This window comes from Penicillium angulare, assembly GCF_028827245.1.
Source record: "Penicillium angulare strain IBT 27051 chromosome Unknown utg000005l_segment0_segment0, whole genome shotgun sequence".
Classification (NCBI taxonomy): domain Eukaryota; kingdom Fungi; phylum Ascomycota; class Eurotiomycetes; order Eurotiales; family Aspergillaceae; genus Penicillium; species Penicillium angulare.
This window is the reverse complement of record NW_026623164.1, coordinates 611,948-632,911: the sequence shown is the minus strand read 5'-3', so window position 1 is coordinate 632,911 and position 20,964 is coordinate 611,948. Positions and strand designations below refer to the sequence as shown.

The following is a 20,964-nucleotide window of genomic DNA, read 5'->3' as shown; positions in this document are numbered from 1 at the left end:
TATCTCAATTAAATCACAAAGTGCTTCGGGTTCTACTATGTACTCCAACATGTTTTTCAAACAGATATGTACGTAGCTCGTAAATCGTCGTATCGGCCTCTCTCTCTCTCTCTAGATCTACTGGATGCACAACTTATCATCCAATCCACTGTAATACCCCATATTAACCCCCAACATCAACGCCTCAATCTCCTCCTCACCCTCATAAGTAAACTCACCAAACCCCTCGCTCTCCATATTATTCGCCGGAAGCTCAGTAGCAGTAAGCTGCGACACAAACTTCTGATTAACCTTGTAACAAGCCATTGAAACATTCGTAATGCTTCGAGAAGGCAATGTCTCCGCTTTCAAATCACATAACACATCTCCAAACGCTAACCAGACAAACGGGGTAGAAGGCCATAGTCTGTATGCCATTGACGCGAGGAGACGGTGCCATTCTACCCGACTGTTTTGCCATGTATGCACTAGTGAGTGCAAGGAATTGCTTGGTGGGTCAATTGATCTAGCTGTGTCGGATAAATGTTGTGCACGGAGGGAGTAGGTTGTTTGGTCGTTTTTTGACGTGTCCCATTGCTTTTTTACTTCTTTTATGCATGTGGTGATGGTTTCTAGTGCTTGGTATAGGTTTCCGTTGGAGGAACGTTCGTCGTTTGCGCATTTTTGGGCTTCCTTGTAGGGTCGGGTTAGATCTTGGTCTAGGTTTTTGAAGCTGTCGTTAGCGGGATATCGAGACTCGATTTCTGTTAGGAGGGTTTTGCTATGGCTTTCTGCAACGAAGAATTTGATATAATCGACGATATTTGTTCTTTTCGGTCTCCTCCTGCGTTCATTGCAGGATTCTCGGTATGCAGGCCATGGAAGATATCGGAGACCTCTTTTCCTCCCGAGTTCTTGATATGTCTCTTCGGTGAGGTAGAATCCGCCTTTCCTTCCATCAACAAGATGGCTTAGTAGACATGATAACTCCAATGCTTCAGGACAATCAATAGACTTGTCATAAACAATCTTCTCATGATCAACGGTGCATCGTCCAAGACTAGATGTAGTCAAGTTGAATGAGAAGGACTTTTCAAGGAAATCTCCTGCATTTCTTAACGTTGACATCTTCACTGAATGGCTCGTGAGACCGAAATGTTCAGGTTTGAATTCTTTCTCGGGTAGGTTCGAATTCTGGAAACTGTTCACCAGTGTAGGATCCCAGCATATCCATGGCGTATCACCATCGTAGTCACCGCCAGATAATATGTGAGCAAGAGGGATATCGCCTTTCATTGAGAATACAATCACGTCTTTGAAATGGCGAAGCTCAGACCTATAGACTGCTTTGCGTCGTTGGATATCGGATGGTATGTGTGCTGGTAATCGGCCGACGAGAACGTCTGTGTCCATGAGTTCGGATTCTTGGAAGTTCCCGTCTGGATCTTGCCAGTTACTCGAGAAGGCGAAGTGGACTTCATCTGCCTCAAGAACTCCATATGGATCGGCGATACAGTATGCGTATGTCGATAGTGGGACTGGGATATGCAGTTCCTCGACTCGACGCTGGATAGCCTCTTGAAACACTTTCTGGAGTTTTTGACGGAGCGGGAAGAAGGTCTGAGGCGTAAAGCCCGCTTGCGATAAACGGACAACAAATTCTCCATCGTTCAATGCCCACGACCTAGCTGGTGAGATCTGTTCCCCGCTTCACCGGGTGGTTTTAGCTTCTGCATAAGGCCGAGACAAAGGAGGTTGTTATCAGCGTCGAGCACAGTCTTGAGTTCTTCTGCTAACTCGCTAAGACCTCTTTTCGCCAGCTGAGCAATGTACTCCTTCACATCCCCACCATGGTCCAATATGACCAATAATTGAACATTCAATTCGACCGGACGCAAAGGCTTTGACCAGCTAACAACTTCAAATGTCAATTTCTCCTCATCAATGGGTTCACTCCAATACTGTGGATGAGGATGGATCTTCAGCTGCGAGTCAGATATCTCAATCCACACATCATCGCCTCCATTATCGCTGAAACTCTGATGTCGTGATTGAGCCCGATCGACCATCCATAACCCCTTAGCACCTGCAATTCGACCCTGAAACGCGCTCGGAATCTGCTTGTTCCCATCCCCCGTGATCCCCAATACCTCGCAGATTTGCTTTGCCAGCGCCCTCGACATTAAAGCACACCCATCATTCATACATTGTTTCCAGCGAGAATTATCTCGTAAATGGAGTACCTGTGTAGGCTTCACTGTGACAGAGACAAAAGTTTTCGACAGTCCGAGTGAAAGTCGCTGGAATAATTTACAGTTCTTCTGGTCTGCATTTTGCTCAGATGGCATATGCCACTCGAGTAAATCATTCACGCTCATCCGTGTATGTGCATCACTGTTTTGACCCGGTAATGAAACGAAAGATATAGACGATACATTCCGACAAAAGTCTATGCCATCAACAGCAAAAAAATCAACACGGAATCGTGGCTCGCGCTTCTCTTTACTTTTGCTTTTCACTTCTTCAATGAAAAATGGTCTCCATCGTCTTCCGATACATAGGTGATCGTTTCGGGTAAGCCATGCAGAAACACTTTCTCGTAGAAGTGATGGATGAGACGGACACCCGACATCCTCTTGTGGATGCGATAGATCTGGTATCGTAAGTGAAAGGAATCGATCTGAACCGAAACGGCGATGAAAGCGACACGTCTTTTCTGTTTTTGGTGGATGGAGCTTTAGACTGAAAAGGCCATCTTTCAAGGGGACCCAGCTCATCTCGCCGGTGAAAACTACCGCCTCGGAATGTCGCTCTGTTTTAAAGTCTCCGACTGCTGCGTCCCAGGCTCGCCGGGATGGCTTCTCCGGTATAGCTTGGTAGTTCCGCTGGTTGTGACCTTCTATGCTGGTCCAGAAGTCGGTGTACTCTTGGGATGGAATGGTACCCGGAATCAACATCTTGTCGAGAGGGACATTCCAGGCTCTTCCTATGCGCTCCAGCTCATAGCGTTGTAAGAGTGGGATGGTGTTGGGTAAGATTTTTGCAAGAGAAAAGGGACCCTTGTCCAATAAATCGTTGATAATTCGTTGCTTTGTAGCTTCCAATGCTGCATCGAGATCATCGCCCCCTTCTGAAAGCCAAAGTTCAACGATTGAATCAGCATATGTAGATTGTGTATTAGATTGTCTATCAATCGGCTCCGCCGTATCAGTATCGAAGGACTCGTTTATTCGTCCATGAGACGAAAAGACAGAATCAACAACTGTATCGAAACTCCGCTCATCGCGCGATCGTGTGAAAGATGGAAGCTTCTGCGTAAGTCGTTCCATGAAACTCATCTTCACGGAATCTCGATCTCTACCCCGATCACTCGACCCATTGAGCTCGAGCGCCAAACTTATCTCGGAATCAAGATCAAAGTCCAGGCCCAGGCCCAGATCTAATTTCGCAGGCGGAGGCATTGCCTTTGCAGAAGCAGAAACAGACCCATTAGATGTAGTTGGTGAATTCGGTGCAGTATGAAAGACATCACTCTCATTTTCTTTCTCTTCACTTTCGTCTTCATAGTCATCCCGATCCCACTCTAGTCTCCGCCTCTTCGGCGACACAACCCTCTCACTCTCACCAGAGGTAAATTCTTCAGAGATCCTCTTGTGCCCATCAGGATTCAGCAAATACATCTGATCCCCAAGCACACGCAGAAAATACTCAATGCGCGCATCTTTCTCATCATCACTTAGAAGTGGGGGGTCAAGGTCAGGATCCTCAACACTTCCTTGTCGTGTTGTTCTTGTTCTGCGGGCCGATCCGCGCTGTGCCCTGGTTGAACCTGAACCTGAGCTTGAGCCTAAACTCGAGACAGCTCCAGGTAAAACCCTCCTCCCAGCAACCCATTCACTAAAATCCCCAAGCGCCCGATAAACAGAACCCTTATCTCGAAAGAACAAAGTTCGCAAAACACGAAGACATCGCCAGCGTAAACTGCTTCTTTCGATCCCCTCCCATGCACGCGGGGACCAATCTATGTTCTTCTCATGGGGAAGTTCGAGACCGTAGTCCTCGTTTATGGTGTAGAGGAGGTGAGCGAATTCGTCACTTTTTTTCCTCTGAGGGGTGTTTAGAAGGGCCATTTTGATTTTGGGGTGGGGACATTCGAGGGATGAAAGCGAAAATTGGTTGGACTAATCAATTCATCGATTAAGCAACTTGATGTTGCCCGCGCCAGTGCCTGTTGGTCTGTTAGTTGGATTCTCTTCGTTACGGCTCGTATCACCGTCATGGTGTGTTTTCTTACCAGTTTAATTGCATATGCTGTAGTTGGCGAACTTGATCATCTCAGGATAAGTCTGCCTGGTGCCCCTTGCAAGCCTGGGAAACTGACTTGAATACGCCCACAGCGTTGAATGGATAAGAATAACTTCCCTCAAGCATAGAATTGAACTTGAATTAACAATATCGAAAAGACTGTTAAAATCGAATATAAAATCTGAGAATCTGGATCTGGATCTGAATCCTAATCTGTAGTCCCGAGTTCAATTGAAAAAGTTCACCTTCATACCAGAATCAACATCCGTTGCTGGGCAGGTGCGGGTGCGGGGGATAAAACGATAAACACACCAAATTCAAATCTGGCCAGGCACCCAGGTGCGATGCGCGGCGTCAGGGGTGGTCGACAAACGGGACTATCTCGTGGAGGGGGAATTGACAAATCGCGCGAGAGAAAAAGCAATTATACCCTGTCGCCCGTGTTTCTTTGATTATGCAGTTGATCCACTGGCAGGCTTGCTGCTACCTGGGTATGTTGGAGGTTTGGTTTTGCCCTACTTGCTTTGGCGGCTAATTGGTGATGGATTCACTGCCAGTGGTTGGATGTATATGGGAATTAATTGAGCTATTTTCTGGGAACTTGCAGGGTTTGAGTTAGTACTTTTCAATTTGGATAGAGGGAAGGCTAGGGTATATTAGTAGATCCGGGTAATTATTACCTATCTAATTCATCCCTGTTACGAGTAGAATATTTCTAGTCATGAACTCGAACTCGAACTGAAGCAAATAACACAATGTATATTCGTTGGCAGAGCCACATAAGAACATAAACTATGAACATCGAACTTGGAATTATGCTACAACGATCTCTATAGCCCCCGGACGAGTCAGACGAACATCCAGCTTCCCAGTCCACATATCTGCCTCTTTAGGATTCACGCGTTTAGTACGCATAACCAATTTGTACCCGATGATCAAAATTAAGTAAATCGGGAGTCCAACGTATGTAGCCACAACAGCTCGGAAATTGAACATTAGCTTGCCCTCCTGGTTAAACCGAAAAGAGCCAACAACCAGAGTGACCGAGATGAAAAGACAGAGGAATAGGGCTAGCCAGGTACCGGCAAGACCGAAGCGAGCACGGAAAGTAAGTGTATCTTCGGGGATACCTTGGGCTTTGCGCGCTCGGACAAAGGCGATGTGTGTGATTAGGATGGAGACCCAGACTAGGATACCGAGCATGGTGGTCATGTCGACGAAGTATCCGAAGACGATTCTGGAGTCTTTGGTTACGTTGACGTAAGCCAGTGTGGCGACGATGGAACAAACTCCTAAGGCGTAGACGGGGACGCCTCGGCGGTTGGTTCGGAGGAGGAAAGAGGGAGCGCGGTGTTTGAGTGAGAGGTCGCACATTGCTTTTGTAGCGAGGTAGAGGTCGTAATTCGCAATGGAAAGTACGAAGAGGAGAATGCATCCGTTCAATACGTCTGGTACAATTGCTATTCCGGACAAGTAGATAGCAGCGACGAATGGAGAAGCCGCAGAACCACGTCCAGGTCTTTTGCCAGGTTCTCCGGAAAACGATAATGCGCTCGAGTTTCGCGGGACAAGCATACCAAGGAGCGTGATTCCCAGTAGATGAAAAACCAGCACACGGTAAAAAGTGTGTTTGATAGCGCGGGAGATTGCTTTTCGTACATTCGGAGACTTGACCATGATTCCCGACCGTTCACTTCCAATAAAAGCGAATGTAGCCGATGACATCGTCGCGCAGATCTCGAGAAACTTCTCGAGCAAGGTGCGGTTCACATGAGAGCCGAGCGTATTGAATTCCCCCGACTGGCTCCAGTATCTAAATCCTCGGCGATCATGATCTGGCCCTCCACCCAGCGCAATGACTAGTGAGAGAATCATCAAAGCGGACATGACGAGAAGCTTGAATGATGAAACGTAAAACTCGACTTGGCTCGGTAGTCTATGATGAAGAAAGTTTAGAAGAGTGATAACGGTGAGGAAGACTGTGATCCAAATTCCAGGGTTGATCCACTGGGGGTCAATCCAATATGAAATAACCAGAGCTGCAGCTGTAAGCTGGTTCGGAGTGACAATCGCATATTTGAGCCAGTATCTAGACGGTATCGTTAGATGACTTCATTCAATGATCTTGTTCCCGTGGAAGGTCACTTACATCCAACCTAGACTAAATCCTAGAGCTGGGTCCACGAATCGCACAGCTTGATCTGCCACTGTATAAGGTCGAGGTAACCAAGCAGCGACTTCGCCCAAAGCCAGTAAGACCAGGTAAACCGCGAACCCAACAAATGTATACGATATCACCATGGCAGCTGGCTATGACGAGTTAATCGAGGAGCAGCTGGACGGGACAGGGATCCTCGGTTCACTTACACCACTCCTGTTTTCCGGTTAGCGCTTGCTCATCACCAGCTCAGATGTGATCTAGCACTTACATTGTAAGAGCCCTCGCTGTCCCAATCATAAGCCCTGTTCCGATGGCCGACCCGACCGCTAAAAGAATAAGCAAAGCGTTCATGAGATGTGAGAGGACGGCCTCACGAACCGATCACTCCAACTTGTCTCGGTGTCAATGACTGATAGATATCGACGAATCCCAACGCGATATCCGCATGTTGGACATGGTCCCTGTTGTCACCTGAGTTGAGGTGGTGATGGTGCTGTTGATGTTCCAGGGCAGTTGTCGCAGAGGCATTCGAGATCGCGCCAACACTGTATGTCGAGTGATTTATTTGCGTGGAGTGATCTAGCTGCGAAGAGTGATCCAGCTGCGAAGACCGATTTCTCCGGCGTGGTTGATCGGGTAACTCCATCCGACATACGGGAATGGAGGTTGAAGTGATTCATGAACAGAGAGGTTAGGTATTACGTAGGGATCATGAATTAGGAGGGTGGGGCTTGGTTAGTTGGTTGTTGGGACACACGGGTTGAAGATGAGATCTATGGCAGGAGCAGAACAGGGACTTAATAAGAACAGAAACGGAAGGAACAAGAATGACCGACGATCTGATATATGAATTTCTTCTATATGCAACGGGGATCGGATCCGTGGAACACGATCAAACTCAAAGAAACAAAGTATGAAACATGGTGGAAATAAAGCAGAACATCTTATGTTGCATGCCAGCAACTCTCTATCATCGTCACGGTCACGGTCACAGCAGCCTCGAAAGTTGGGAACTGGCTAAGTTGGCCCCACGTCTATGTTCCCCATCATTGGAAGCCGTAATGTAATGGAATGATCATAAACGCCTAATGTTATCAAGACGCCCAAAACGAACCAAGAGGGCCCCCCATTCAATGGGGGGTTCGAGGGGTGGAGATATCATGAATTTGTTTCAAGCACGATAAGCGAAAATGAAAATGAAAGTAAAAAAGCGAAACTATATGAAAAGGGGAATAGAATAGACCTGCATCAGCCTGGAGCACAGTCTCGGTTCCCTAGATCAAGATCAAAGATACGAGAAATGAAAAGAGATAAGAAAGTGATGCGGGGTTGGGAGGATTTTTTTTTTCTTTCTTTTTTTTTTTTTTTTCGTTCATCGCGACATGAGCGAGTCGCTGGACTCGGTCCGAGGGAAAATGCGAGTGTACAGCGAATCGCTGGATTCCGTGCGGGGAAAGTGACGCTGGTGCTTTCGGGAAATGACTCGGTCGGTGTAGACACCCTTGGCAGTACCTCTGATCACAGACTCGAGATACTCGCGGAAGTCGCTAGGCTGGAAATCGGGATACAGCTCAGGGGTTAAATAGTAACCGAGGTAGCGAGCGTACTCCGGGTTATTGTCACCTCGGATGCCCCATGAGTATTGGTATTCGGCGAGGTAACGGGGGATGAATTTGATGGGGTCAAAAGGGTATGTTTCACTGGCTTGTCGGGCCGCAAGGACTCTGCTGCAGATCGTTTCTTCGGGGACCTGTGTTCCGGAAAAAGGAAAAAGTGATTAGTTCGAAATCCTTCCGTGCAGGCTTTTTATCAGATCATGAGTTTGGAATATGCACATACATAGTTTCGGTCGATCTTTTCCTCGGCGATCTCCTCCATCAGGCTGTAGATGTCATTCTGGCTTGAGGTGAGGTTGTATGCGTAGATCTTCTTGTTCAGGGTACGAGGGTCGTTGATGATCAGAGCCAGGTAGCGACCGATATCCCGAAGGTCGGTCAGGGCGGTGGTGACACTTCCATCTCCAATAATTTCATCGTTACCGGAAGTCATGGCATAATCCACACGTCCGGATGGAAGACGGGGGTAGGACAGCTGGTACCACCAACCGACATCGACGATCGTGTAGGGGAGCCAGAGCTGACGAATCTGGTTGTAGACGATCTCTTTCTGTATTAAAGGAAATGTGGTCAGTTGGGTTTATCGCCAGGTCATCTTTTTTTTTCATTAATTGGAACAATCCGGGATCAGTTCGTACCTCGTCACGCAGCCACATCACACCACCTGGAGGTGCGATAGTGATGAAACCACACGGGATGAATCGCTTGACACCGGCAGCCTTTGCGGCCTTTGCCAGTGGGATTTGATCCTGTTGCTCGGCGGGACCGACACAGCTGATGACGACATCGATCTCGGCGAGGGCCTCAATGAGTTGCTCTTCGGATGCCTTCAGGTCGCATTTGCGGATTGCGATACCACGGTCTTGTAATCTCAAGATGGCGGGCTTGTGTACGGAGATGGGGCGAACCAAAGCGATCACCTCCTATAGCAGCGATTTGAATTAGTTTTCTGTCAAACAAATTGCATGGAAGGACGGTGTGCGGGGGGTAGATTGATTTCCAAACATACAAAGCTTCCATCTTCGAGTAGACCATTAGCAATGGAACCTCCGGTTTCACCCGCAGCGCCGACCAACAAAACTTTGGTCTTTGACATGATCGCGGGTGGGATAGATCGGATAATTGAATAGCAGATCAAGTAGGTTTTTTTTAAGAATGTAGGGTTCAAATGTGAATCGTATAATGGTAGATGGTGGGGGAAGGGAGGGGAAGGGAAGGAAGAAAGATCGGGGAAAGGATTAGGAGATTAGGGATTTGGAGCCCTTGGACGTTATAAACCCAAGGATGCTACCCACTTTCATTCCCATCCGGAGTGGACGATGGTGGGTCGCCAGAGTGGATGTTGGTTCCCCTCGTTTGGAGGATTTTTCGGATTTTACTTATTTTTTGGGGAATTATTGGGAATTACTGGGGGGCTTTTTTGGGGCTTTTTTGCTTTTTCACTGTAGAAAATCGGGTCGCAAGGACGTCATTATCCGGTTTGTTACTGTGAAGTGGGTTCTGTTCTCTCTCTCCCTGCTTTGGAGATCGGCCCTACTGATTATACAATAAATGGATGAGTCTGATATAGGATGGGATCTTTTACTATACTTTTTTTTAGGAATTGATCACTCCAAATCAGTTACGTTCTACAAATTCCTTTCTATCGTAGTCTCTTCACGGCCCGGTTGACTCGGGAATCGAACCCTAACATGGATCGGGTCTGCTGCCTTACGTCATGCCTGTTACGGCTTCCCGGTTGATTCATAATGATGTTTGCGGTGCCCTGTACTCCGTACTTGATACTGGATATGGATACTGGATACTGGATTAACTGGGTATTACAAGAGAATGATTATTATTAACAAGAAAGAGAAAATGAAGAATGGTAGACAGTACTCTGTAAACTAGTCTCAATAATAGCGAGTCTCTCATGCAGGAAGGTTTCTACCTTCCTCGGCCTCTTACTAGTGGCCGACTTCCCCAGTAAGATCACCCTCTGCACAGAGAGAAGACTACAGTATCCCCAAACCAGTTACACGCTTATGATTTCTTGCTAACCCCACGTCAGCGATCTGCCGATCGGCGTGGGCTCAAGACCTCCCACTTCACTGCACATACAACAGCCCGGCTACTACACACTGGCCTCGTGTTGTGACCAAAAATGCAGCCAGAAACCAGTAAACCAGATTAGTCACGCGCTCCCATCAGGTTCAAAAATTGATTGGGTGTCCACAGACCAAACAGAAACAAATTCACGGAGATTCCCCGGTTCACGGTCGGTGAAAGCCAATCAGGGAAGAGGCGGACAATGCGGCTACCCATGGGAACTACCTCCAGCCTAACTTAAGTCTAAGCCTAAGACTGAGACTGCGGTCTTGCCGTTTTGCGGTATTGCGGTATGCGGTATGCGGTATGCGGTCTGTGGTCTGTGGTATGAATGGACAAATCGGAGAGCCAGTAATTCCCATAATTCCCGCTCTTGCACTCAACTTGATCCAGACAGGGGGCTGGAAGCTTCCTCCAGCCACAGCCGCCCTGGCACGGGAGATCGGTGCCTGTAACCTGATTGAATTGATTTGAATTGAACCTGAACCCTTATGAGTGCCACGAGTCATACCATTTCATATCACAAGAACATATTCAGTCTAAATACCTGTCCACAATATCTTAAACCCATCTCATCCGGATTTTTCGGGCTGGTCTATTCCCCAGGGTGGGGTCAGGTTACTTGTCGGCCAACGCTGGGATTCCACTCAAATCCAGTAAAATTGTATGGCGATCTTTCCATCCCCGCCCATCGGTCACCGGGGAATGCCACTGAACGTGAACACTGCATGAGACAATTTTGAAATTTGAATCGCGGGATTCCCCCGCAAATCATTCATGCTTTACTTTACACTGTACTTTCCTTACTGTACCCCGGGGCCTACGCTGAGGTGTGGTGGGGTCAGTAAGTACCCCGGGCTGAGCTGATGATCGATTATGGATGATCAATGGCGGGGTTAGGTTCCAGTTTGACGCATTGCTTTGCCTCACCTTGCCTCATGATGTACATGACAGCACTTACAAGCCTAGGTAAGGAGTACTGTAGCAAACTGGATAGGTAGGATGACTATTGTTTTATCATTATTTCGTACATGATGCACAAAGGATACTTCCAGGTTATACTAAGCTATAGCTGCAGAATACTATCACTATTTGGTCAAGGAGAAACAAATACTAGATGCATGCATGTGCTTGTGATTTCAGCGGCGTAACATATTCCTTCATTTCAAGTCCTTGTTACTCTATCCCGGTCGGGATGTGGCTAGAAATCATCCTACTCCGTCAATCGTGGGACTTGGAGATATTTTCCGTTCAGACGATCCTGATCCTTGCGCATTGCCCTTCCTTTCCTTCCCGTTCAACGGTAAAGTCCTTGATACCATGTTTCGCTGTTCTCCCCTCTTCTCTTTTCTCTTTTAATTTCTGGGTTTGGGGATCTTTGTGTCGCACTCTCCATAATGCTAATTCTCTGTTTGTTGAAAACTGATTCTCATTCACGACTTTAAAATCCGCAATAGAGCTTATAGCATTCCTATCTCAAGTGTCAGATTATATAGATCCATCCTCACATAACTATTTCTTGGCTGGACAGGCATTAATCAACTTACAGCTCTGCATCTTTGTCCTCGGCCACTTCGGCGGCATTTCTGGAATCGCCAAATTTAGGGTTAATTATTTAGTTCATATACAAGGAAGACATTAAATGAACTTGAACTCAAGTTATTGAGTGGTGCATACCTCAATACACTCGGCATATCGTGGTCGGCATCGGGAAAGGTCTACCTCTCCATCTAGAGTAACCTCGCCGTTGACGCTCTCTTCTAGTGGAGCGGCAATTGTCAGGGTGGCCATGGTAAAGGTTATAATGGAGAAGAAGCGCATCTTGAGTATGATTGAAATAGCTTATCACAGGAGTATCTTGATTTACCCGAGTGTGGTTGAGAATTTTTAATGGCTAGAATGGACTATGGTGCTCTTTATTGGGACTCTTCGGGACTGGTTGTATTATCTTAGTAGAGAATACAATGTTGTATTCAATGTAGTCTTGTCTTACAGCGATGCAATGGTACCTTGTTCATGGACATTCATGTATGTCAGCTATTATTATTGTTTCACAAGCACTTGAACTATTCAACGTTGTTGGCAGTGCATGGTACTTGATGACTAGATTGGACTAAATTAGAGACCCATTTCATGCAGCTTATTCTAATCAAAACTATAGTATCAGATTATCTAATAATTGCTTGTTACAAAGCCTTCCAAACATTTGAAGCTTCTATATTCATGATGCTAGTCTACTAGTACATTACTAAGACACACACATACGAGTACTAGTAGTCAGGTACTAGTAGTTCGAACAATTTGAATATTCTGGCTCTGGACTCCTTAGATTGATGATGTATTTGATATACCGGAAACATTGGCGTCCAGGTTGTTGAAAGCTTCATTTCTTTCAAATGCAAGACACAAGTAAGCAACCCTGTCATACATAATTCAGGGTTCTTCCCCACGCCCGTCAATCCGCTTCAATCCTTTAACCCGGGCGATATCCTCCGAAAGGCACAGGTACATGTCTCGGATGATACTGATAAAGCATATTTGTCTGGACTCTTTCAGTCTAGAGAGGATTATTGAGCCAATCGCTAGAGTTTCTGGGAATTTCAGCGTACGTTTTGTGTGACCATCCCCGCATATCTCCAGGTTGAAAATGCAAGCACGGGATTGAGTAACGTCTTCGTTTGGATGTCCTACGCGACTTTGTCTGCAGGTCAGATGTAGAGGAAGAAGAACGAGAACGCGAAGAAGAACAAAGAAGATTCAGCTGCAGCTGCTTGCCATGATCTTCATTCGTGTCTTCTTGATTATTGGGAACAGTCACAGTCACAGTCACTTATGCATGTGAATATAATAAAGAAAACCTAGGAAATACCATTGGTACTATATAGCTTGAATGCAGTTGTTCCACAACAATTCGAAATATCTTCAGAAATGTAACTGTTTACACAGAAACAGAATTGGCAAGAGACCAGCTCATCGTCCAAACACCATGCATACCGGTCCACGCCATGCAATACCATGCAAATCATACAAGCCAAACAACTTGAAAACCATCCTCTCAAATCCCCTAAACGCCAAAACTTTGTGCAGCCCTCTTAACCCTCAACCCGGGCTCAGAATACGCCATCCTCTTCAACTCTCTAACATCCCTCAACTCCCCCCGACAATAAACCTTCACAGTAAACGTCGAAGCCGAAGCCGAAGCCTCCTTAACCAACAACTCAGCCTGTCTCGCAAACAAAAGCTCCCTTTCCCTCCTCCTCTCCTCCATAATAACCACCCACCGTGCCCGAACCTCCTCTAGCTTTTTCTGTCGTCCCCTCCACGCTCTCTTCCAAAGTAGCGTCTGATGAACCATTTTTAGTGTTTCATCATCTGGCCAGCCGAGTTTTCGACAGCCAACGGGCCATTCTCGAGTATTTGAGTTGGAAGAATTGGGTTCGGATCCTGGTTCGGGTTTTGATTCGGAGTGGATAACGGCGTCTATCTCGGCCATTTTCCAGTTCCATTTTCGGAGGGAGTGGAGGTCGTGTGCATCGCGGCAGAGGGTTATTGGTACTCGGTAGGAGAGGTAGTGTTGATGGATGTGGTAGTCTACTTTGTAGTGGGCTAGTAGGACGGAGAGCTCTGCATCTGGTGAGAGGGTGGTTGAAGTTGAAGTTGAAGTTGAAGTTGATGTTAGAGTTTTGGTGAAAGTGGATGCTTGAGATTGCTCGTTCAGGATGTTATTAAGGGTTGCTTCTACTTGGTCGTAGTAGCGCTGACGTTGGGGAATGGTGATGATGTTCCAAAATGATAGCTCAGGTGGTGATGGCGAGTTGTCGAGTGGAGAGATGTTTTCGTCTCTTTTGTGTGGATTCGAGAAGTATGGTGGGTAGCGAGTTGCTATGTATTTTCCGTTGTCGATGTCGATGCGCATTGTTGTTTCTGTTATGCCAAAAGCGCATTTTCGGCAGCTTAGTGCTTCTTCTAGGGCTTTGGACTGGTAGATGGTGCCGGTGGTTAGTTAGGATCCATATTGTGATTTTGGCTGTTGGGTATGATTGGTGTTTACCATGACTTTTTCCTCGGCTGTGTCCCATAGCTTCTCTTGGGAGTTGATATCATGTTGGAGTTTTCGGAAGTCTTTCTTCGAGGTCATGATGCTGATAGCTGGGAGCATGTTCTGGTTTGTTTGAAGATAATTGAGACTCTGACTCAGGTTCATTCAGAGCACTTCAAATTAAAGTTGAAACCTTGTGGAAGTAGGAGAGACGGAGTCGCAGAGCGAAACATTATTTAATAATGTGTTGACTTGAATATAAATGCCGCCTTCTCAGTAAATCAAGGGGAACAATCTGATGCATTGAATTAATTCCTTTCGGGCCGCCTTGAGCGTTTCTGGTTGTATTATACCCGACAAAGATCTTTTAGGATGATGCTTAATATAGTGAATCACAAGTGCTATAACAAAGAGTCCGTTTTAGGTCTTTGTCTTTATCTTCAAATGTAAAAATTGGCAACAAAACGATGAGTTGAAACTTAGTTGAATCTCAGAATCTGATGAAACCGGATATGCTATTTATTTTAATAAAATCCCCTTAGATTCTATTGCGTAGTTTATCCGATCAACTGATGTTGTTTTACATCTGAGCGTGGTTGGTCATCCGAGCTTGGGCTTAATGCGGGGGGCCCGTGATTTGATCACTGGGTCTACTTCGATGTTGCGGTGACCCCGATTTGGTTGCTTTGCACATGGAGCATATCTACTGAGGTCATTGCCTTGCCGAGTTTATTGTGAAGGCTCGAATCCATAAACATGCCTTTCCCCACCTCCAAATGTTTTCTGTAGGAAGCCGAGAACTTGATTTTCAACTTTCTTAACCAGGGCCTGTGGTGCAGTTGACTACCCCCACCGGGCTTCTGACCTCCGCTCAAAATTTAATGCTATCATGCTTGTAGATCTGCTTTTTAGTTCTGTACTTGATGCTGTCATATGCAGATCTTAGATAGAATATTCAAGTGCCTATGTGATGCCCTGCTAATGTCTTTCATTCTGTACTTGGTGATGTAAACATCTGAAGAGCTAGCTTACTTGAGAAGATTGCTCTATAAAATTAAACCACGAGCTCAAAGCTTGAGTTCCTAAGTCCCTAATGTTGATCTATATCTATCCAGGAGACCTATTTCCTGGATCACAATGTCCAAGATCTTGTGTATATGAAGCATTTTGATTAGATCCGATGAGACAACAGAAGTCTTGCAAATGGTGATGAACTTTGCATAATCTACGAGATTGACTATAGATTGTAGGAACATTCACTTAACCCCTTCAGGTTTCTACTGATTGTGTTTCAACTTGAATGAGGTTATCCAAGCTTTTAAAAGGCTCTAAGCTTACTATGTACATAGAAAGATACACAAGTCTCCAGGGCTCATACAGATACTAGTACCTAAATATTGATATCACTTCCAAGTGCCTTCTTTCCATCCTTTCTTTCTTCATCCCCCTCCTTTCTCATTATTCCATTTATCGTGCGGATTTGCTCAAGTTTGTGTCCAGGACTGGCGTTATCCTCGGAGTTGGAAGTGAGAGAAGTCAAATACCCAAAACGGTCAATCACAAAAACACATGATTTTGTTTAAGACATCTTCGTTGCTCAACATCCAACCATCACGTATCCAGCAAGAGTACCACCTCAGCGAAAGAGAGACAGCTCGCAAAACTGCTTCCTCGGATCTATTTCTCATCCAAACCCCCCCCTTAAGCAGGTGTGAGGGTCTCCCGTTCCACTCAAATGTCCCCCTCCGACATTGCAATCGCCTCACTTGTCGTGTTTTCTGCCACCTTTACGATCCTCTATTATCGCATCCTCATAATCAAGGAAGAACACATCAAGGGGCTTGTCAATTTCGTGACTCGGCTTCTTGGTCGCTTCTGGAACTTGATACTGCAGGGTATCCGATTGCTGGGCCCGTCACATCGCGACATTTCTACGCGCGAATCTGAAATCGACTTGTCCAGGGAACCTCTGATATCTGACAATATGGAGGGTGCGGCTGAAAACCAATCGACTCCAGAAGTAAGCTTGACTGAAAACACGCGACGTGAAGATAGACCATGCGCTAACAAAACTTAGCATGACCAAGGTATCGACGTCACGCAAGAGCTCGACGATTCATCCTCACAGTATGACGCTTCATCCTCAAACTCGGACGCTGCAACGCTCACCACCGTCGATTCCTCCAACGGTACTCAACACATCACTTACACCTTAATAAACTGGCCCTCTGACGAAGCCACTATTGATACCCTCATCGCGTACTTCGAGGATTACACTGCAGCTCACGAGAACCTCGTTATTGAGCTTGATACGCACCTCGGCAGAGAGATTTCAGGTGGAGGGAACATCAACCGACTCAGATATTCTGTGGCCAGGCAGAGGGGCTCTGCAATTTGAATCTACAAACATAATATGGATCCCAGGTTCCGATTAGTGAAGCTATCCGGTAATAATAAGGGTTGTCGATGAATTGACATGATCAAATCTCGAGGTTCTTCTGCTGGAAGGTTCTGCTGGAAGGATCTCTCAATGTTACACTGGTTATCTTGAATTCGTCTAATTCATGTCGGTCACAGTGGCTTTCTCGATCAATGCTAGGATTTTCGAGTTTGTAAACTTGAAGATATCTTGAATCTTTCAACTTAGTGGTGGATCTGGGAATAAAGCTGCCAGATGGCCCTTCTGAGGCAAGGGGCTGCTTACCTCGGAAATTGTATCCCAGAGTGATCGATTTGACATCCACCATAGGATAGGAGATGATCGGGGATTTTGAATGCTCCTACATTTGATAGGTTCTTGCGATTGTCAAAATTTAGTGTTTGATTGAGAGATTTCAGGACAATTGTCGTGTTCATGGCGATCGGACATGCCTTGGTTGAACGGCATTGGCATTCGCATCCCTGCCACGTAGGGAAGCTGCCGCCCGTCGACCCGAAAGCTGTACGAACGTCCCGGCTTCAACATGATTCAACCCCTTAATTCTGCTTTCATCGTCGTGTCGATAGTTGCTTCGATATCCAGGCCAGTCATGCTCGCCGTTATACAGCCTCTTTCCTCGCAATCAACGTTCCAAGCTGAAGGAGAAATTTACTGCCCTCCGATGCGACCAAGCCATACATCATGACAGCTAAACCAGGTCGAATGTGATCCATTGGAACCGATTTATCTTGATGCTTGAACAGATGAGATCATCTCAGGTTATCGATTTCTGTATCCTCTCATGGTAGGGCAGAGAGACATCGTGGATGTGCACCTGGAGACTAGTCATTCCGAGGATGATCTTATCATGTTGATCATCACTATACATGAGGTATAATATGGGACAAGTCATTCCAATCAAGTACAGTAGTTTCGCACGGACTTTCAAAACATTTCCTGGGCGCTCTTAACTCGTTAACTCATTCTATCATAGTTGAAAGAAGGAATGTCAATGTGGTCGCCAGCATTCCTGACAAGTACCGCCGCTGATGCGGCCACATTCTTGGGAAACAACCGATGCTCCCATAACAAAACAGGTCCGCTACATGGGAATGCTACCCAAAGCTAGTTTTGCATTTCTCTTTCTTCATCCTCTCAGGGCTGGGTCCTTTGTTGTGATATTGTGTTTCTGAACTTGTTACTGTTTTTGAGCTTATATCATAACTTGATGGTAACGGAGAACGCCTCAAGGCCGGTTTTCGATCATTGAAAAGGTTACACCGGCGACGAATGAAATATTGGACAAAGGTCTCACTGGTAAAGGCGCTCCTGGCTCTCAAGCACTTTACGAGGTGAAACGCCAGTGAGGCGGCAATGCTGAGCCTTGGAACCTTGGTCGCCATCGCCGCCTCTGGCGCGGCTATCTTTGTCGTCTCCTCGGTCTTCGTTATCGTGGTCTGGGTCAGGATTCGAAAGGAACGACATGCACTTCGCGTGCTGGGACTCAAACATGGACAATATACTCGCAGTATAGGGCTTACGGGGGATACATTGACCGAGTTGTCGCAAGAAGAAGGCACTATTTTGCGAGGCCATGGATTACCCTATGGGAAACCTACAGAATGGGGTCAACTGTCCTCTCGCGAAGCTCTATTGCGATCGAAGAATGGGTCAGACTCGTCATTTCCATTGCTTGAGAAGGCAAGGTCATTCCGCAATTCGATCTCCCGCTCCCGCTCCAAACGACTATCAAGATCTTCTCATAAGCACAGCCGGATGAGTTCTATGGCAACTATGAGCGAATCGATAATTCACCATAGTCCACCGTGGGGATCAGAATCAAGAGAAGATATTCCCCTCTCGGCTGTAGAGGGAGTGCTGGAATTGCCTGCTGAACGAACACCTCGACAAACTCCGGATTTGAGCCATGAGGAGCCTGGCTTCCACTTGGGAATGCGTCCCGTATCGCCATCCTGGCCTCTGCCCAGTCAAAAAGAGCGATCTGGCCTGTTCCCTGTCTTGGAAAGCCGCAGTTCACAGGAGATGTTTGACCCGCCACCAAGAATCTTCGAAGAATCGCCATCCAGAGTACGAGGAGGAAGTCTTACAAGTCAGACTCCAGGGAGTGCACCCGACGGGCCCATTCCTCCGCCACCTCCAACCGCTTTCCCACTTGACAGAATGAGCTACATGCGGAATGATTCAATTATGCGCCTGTCTTCCTTGAGCTTGGACACAACCAACAGTTCTATCCTGGATGATGGTCGACAAAGACCCGTCGATACCCATATGATTTCACCCATCTTTCCATCCGGTGGAACCTCTGTCCCATTCAGCGCCAATGATGTCGGCGTGAAGAATGGTCGTAGGACATTCATATCAGCCAATACTTCAATGCCGCCTATGCACAATTTTCCCGTGCGTTCATCTTCTACGGCTGAGACTCGTCACCGTTCATCGATAGATCATTTGGGCTCTCCCCGTCGCAGCATGACAACCACTTCTCGAAATGTCAGTAGTTCGAGTGATAATCGCTTCAGCTTTACTCCCATTCCACGACAAAATAATTCGGCCTCTTCCAGTCCACAAAGACATGGATCAGTATCATCCAACCCTCAGCGCCATGGATCGGTATCATCCAACCCTCAACGCCATGGATCGGTATCATCCAACCCTCAACGCCATGGATCGGTATCATCCAACCCTCAACGCCATGGATCGGTATCATCTAACCCACAGCGCCATGGCTCAGTATCTTCCAACCCGCAAAGACATGGATCCGTTTCCTCCAATCCTCAAAGGCACAGTTCGTTACGAAGTAGAACTGGTTCGATTAAAAGCTATCAAACCGGGCCTGTCATCGACTGGAGACATTCCAATTCCTCCCTGTCTTTCGCTCCGCATTTCAGTCAGTACCAGCAGCCCGCTATTTGGGAAGGAGAACATCGTGATCTAGATCCATTCTATGGTGGATCTCCTCAATCTAATGGTACATTATTTTCAATCGGGTCTCCTGGGCAAACCTTGGGCTCAAAGCCTCCAAGCCCAATGCAGAGATCTAGTCTCTCTCTGCGAGGCCAGCCTTTGCCGTCAGCGCTGAAGGGCTCTAATTCTCAACGAAAGGGGCACCGACGTCAAAACTGTGTACGAATTTCCATTCATCCTCCGATGACATTCGGTGGTCCTGCATTTTCGCCGACGGTTGAAGAAGAACCCGAGGATGTCGATGCAATGGAAGAACTCGACCTTCGAGAGAGTGCCATAAACGGCAACTTCAAGTCTCTCCCAACTTTACCTCCTCCCACCACCTCCCCATCTCCTCTTTCAAAACGCAGTAGTCGCCGAAACAAACCTGCTCACAGTACTTTGGGTCCGCTAGCCGAGGAGCCTCCTCTTGCACTCAAGAGCCCATCAAAGAAGAAAGATCCCATTGAACATCAACCAGCTGTGTCTCCCAATGTCAATCCATTCGGAAAGGAGCAAACCCTTCCAGAGCTCTTTACCTCCGTTTCTCCTATTCATGGAGGCAATCTCTCCCACACTCCCTCTCCTGAGCATAGTCTACCTATGTGGGCAATCGATGAGGAGGCCCCATCTCCAATTCATGAAAATTTCGGCGGTGACGGTAGCCCTCGCCGGACAGCCGTGAAGGGCCCCCGAAGCCAACCTGGACGGTCTGCTAGAAGCAACTCAACCCCAAAGCCTATGGAGTCTCTAATGGGTCCTGGATCACCGGTCGGTTTACCCCTTATCACAGGCACTCAAGGAAGCGACTGGAGGAAATCAACAGACACTTTGCATAGAAATAACACTGATGGAGCCGACGGATCATATCGACGAAGCCGTGGATCCCGTGGTTCTCTCGTAGGCGCCATTGGTTCATCCATAATTCCTTCACCTCCATCACAAAGCGGTCGGCAACGAAGTGGAACAGTTCGGGACCGTGTCACCATATGGGAAGATGCCAATCGAAGTGCCTCGCCACCCAAGCCAGAAGCAGCTCACCTTGTAGGGAACTATACGATCTCCGATCAAAATAGTTCCCCGATCCGTCTGCAGAACAGCATTCCCAGATCCCTGTCTAAAAGTCGACACTCACCCACACGTGCTCCTAGCCAGCGAGGACCGCCTACGCCCAACTCAGCGAGAAGAGGCATGACAACTCCAACTGGGAAAGCTCTTGGTCTTGGGATTGGGTGTACGGCTACTCCGGGCAGCTTGTATGATGGTGATGGGTTCCTAAGAGAGTAAGATCCTTGCTTGTTTCTTTTCATCCTCGCTTCCTCTTATTTCTTTCCTGTTTCCGGGAACATCATATGGCATTCTTTTTGCCTCTTCTTTCCATTTGCGCTTAAAA

At 46.9% G+C, this 20,964-nt stretch overlaps 7 protein-coding genes across 7 annotated transcripts; 3 read left to right on the top strand and 4 right to left on the bottom strand.

The window, feature by feature from the left end:
- Positions 1-117: 117 nt before the first annotated feature.
- N7478_007626 (RNA dependent RNA polymerase) lies at positions 118-4,109 on the bottom strand (the record flags this gene model as incomplete). Its single annotated transcript, XM_056923840.1, has 2 exons — positions 118-1,667; positions 1,694-4,109. The coding sequence occupies 2 exons, from the start codon at positions 4,107-4,109 to the stop codon at positions 118-120; spliced, it is 3,966 nt and encodes a 1,321-aa protein (XP_056776566.1).
- A 988-nt stretch (positions 4,110-5,097) lies between these two features.
- Positions 5,098-7,125, bottom strand: N7478_007625 (putative amino acid permease; the record flags this gene model as incomplete). Its single annotated transcript, XM_056923839.1, has 6 exons — positions 5,098-6,373; positions 6,434-6,594; positions 6,652-6,658; positions 6,714-6,771; positions 6,824-7,024; positions 7,101-7,125. 6 exons carry the CDS (start codon positions 7,123-7,125, stop codon positions 5,098-5,100), a joined length of 1,728 nt encoding a protein of 575 aa, XP_056776565.1.
- A 692-nt stretch (positions 7,126-7,817) lies between these two features.
- Positions 7,818-9,157, bottom strand: N7478_007624 (aromatic alcohol reductase; the record flags this gene model as incomplete). The annotated part of the gene is made up of 4 exons (XM_056923838.1): positions 7,818-8,195; positions 8,285-8,611; positions 8,700-8,984; positions 9,071-9,157. The coding sequence occupies 4 exons, from the start codon at positions 9,155-9,157 to the stop codon at positions 7,818-7,820; spliced, it is 1,077 nt and encodes a 358-aa protein (XP_056776564.1).
- A 4,056-nt stretch (positions 9,158-13,213) lies between these two features.
- Positions 13,214-14,065, bottom strand: N7478_007623 (uncharacterized protein; the record flags this gene model as incomplete). The annotated part of the gene is made up of 1 exon (XM_056923837.1): positions 13,214-14,065. The coding sequence occupies one exon, from the start codon at positions 14,063-14,065 to the stop codon at positions 13,214-13,216; it is 852 nt and encodes a 283-aa protein (XP_056776563.1).
- A 1,858-nt stretch (positions 14,066-15,923) lies between these two features.
- On the top strand, positions 15,924-16,586 carry N7478_007622 (uncharacterized protein; the record flags this gene model as incomplete). The annotated part of the gene is made up of 2 exons (XM_056923836.1): positions 15,924-16,208; positions 16,266-16,586. The coding sequence occupies 2 exons, from the start codon at positions 15,924-15,926 to the stop codon at positions 16,584-16,586; spliced, it is 606 nt and encodes a 201-aa protein (XP_056776562.1).
- A 1,395-nt stretch (positions 16,587-17,981) lies between these two features.
- On the top strand, positions 17,982-19,563 carry N7478_007621 (uncharacterized protein; the record flags this gene model as incomplete). Its single annotated transcript, XM_056923835.1, has 2 exons — positions 17,982-18,972; positions 19,190-19,563. 2 exons carry the CDS (start codon positions 17,982-17,984, stop codon positions 19,561-19,563), a joined length of 1,365 nt encoding a protein of 454 aa, XP_056776561.1.
- Positions 19,564-19,775: 212 nt separating this feature from the next.
- N7478_007620 (uncharacterized protein) lies at positions 19,776-20,858 on the top strand (the record flags this gene model as incomplete). The annotated part of the gene is made up of 1 exon (XM_056923834.1): positions 19,776-20,858. The coding sequence occupies one exon, from the start codon at positions 19,776-19,778 to the stop codon at positions 20,856-20,858; it is 1,083 nt and encodes a 360-aa protein (XP_056776560.1).
- Between the last annotated feature and the right edge of the window lie 106 nt (positions 20,859-20,964).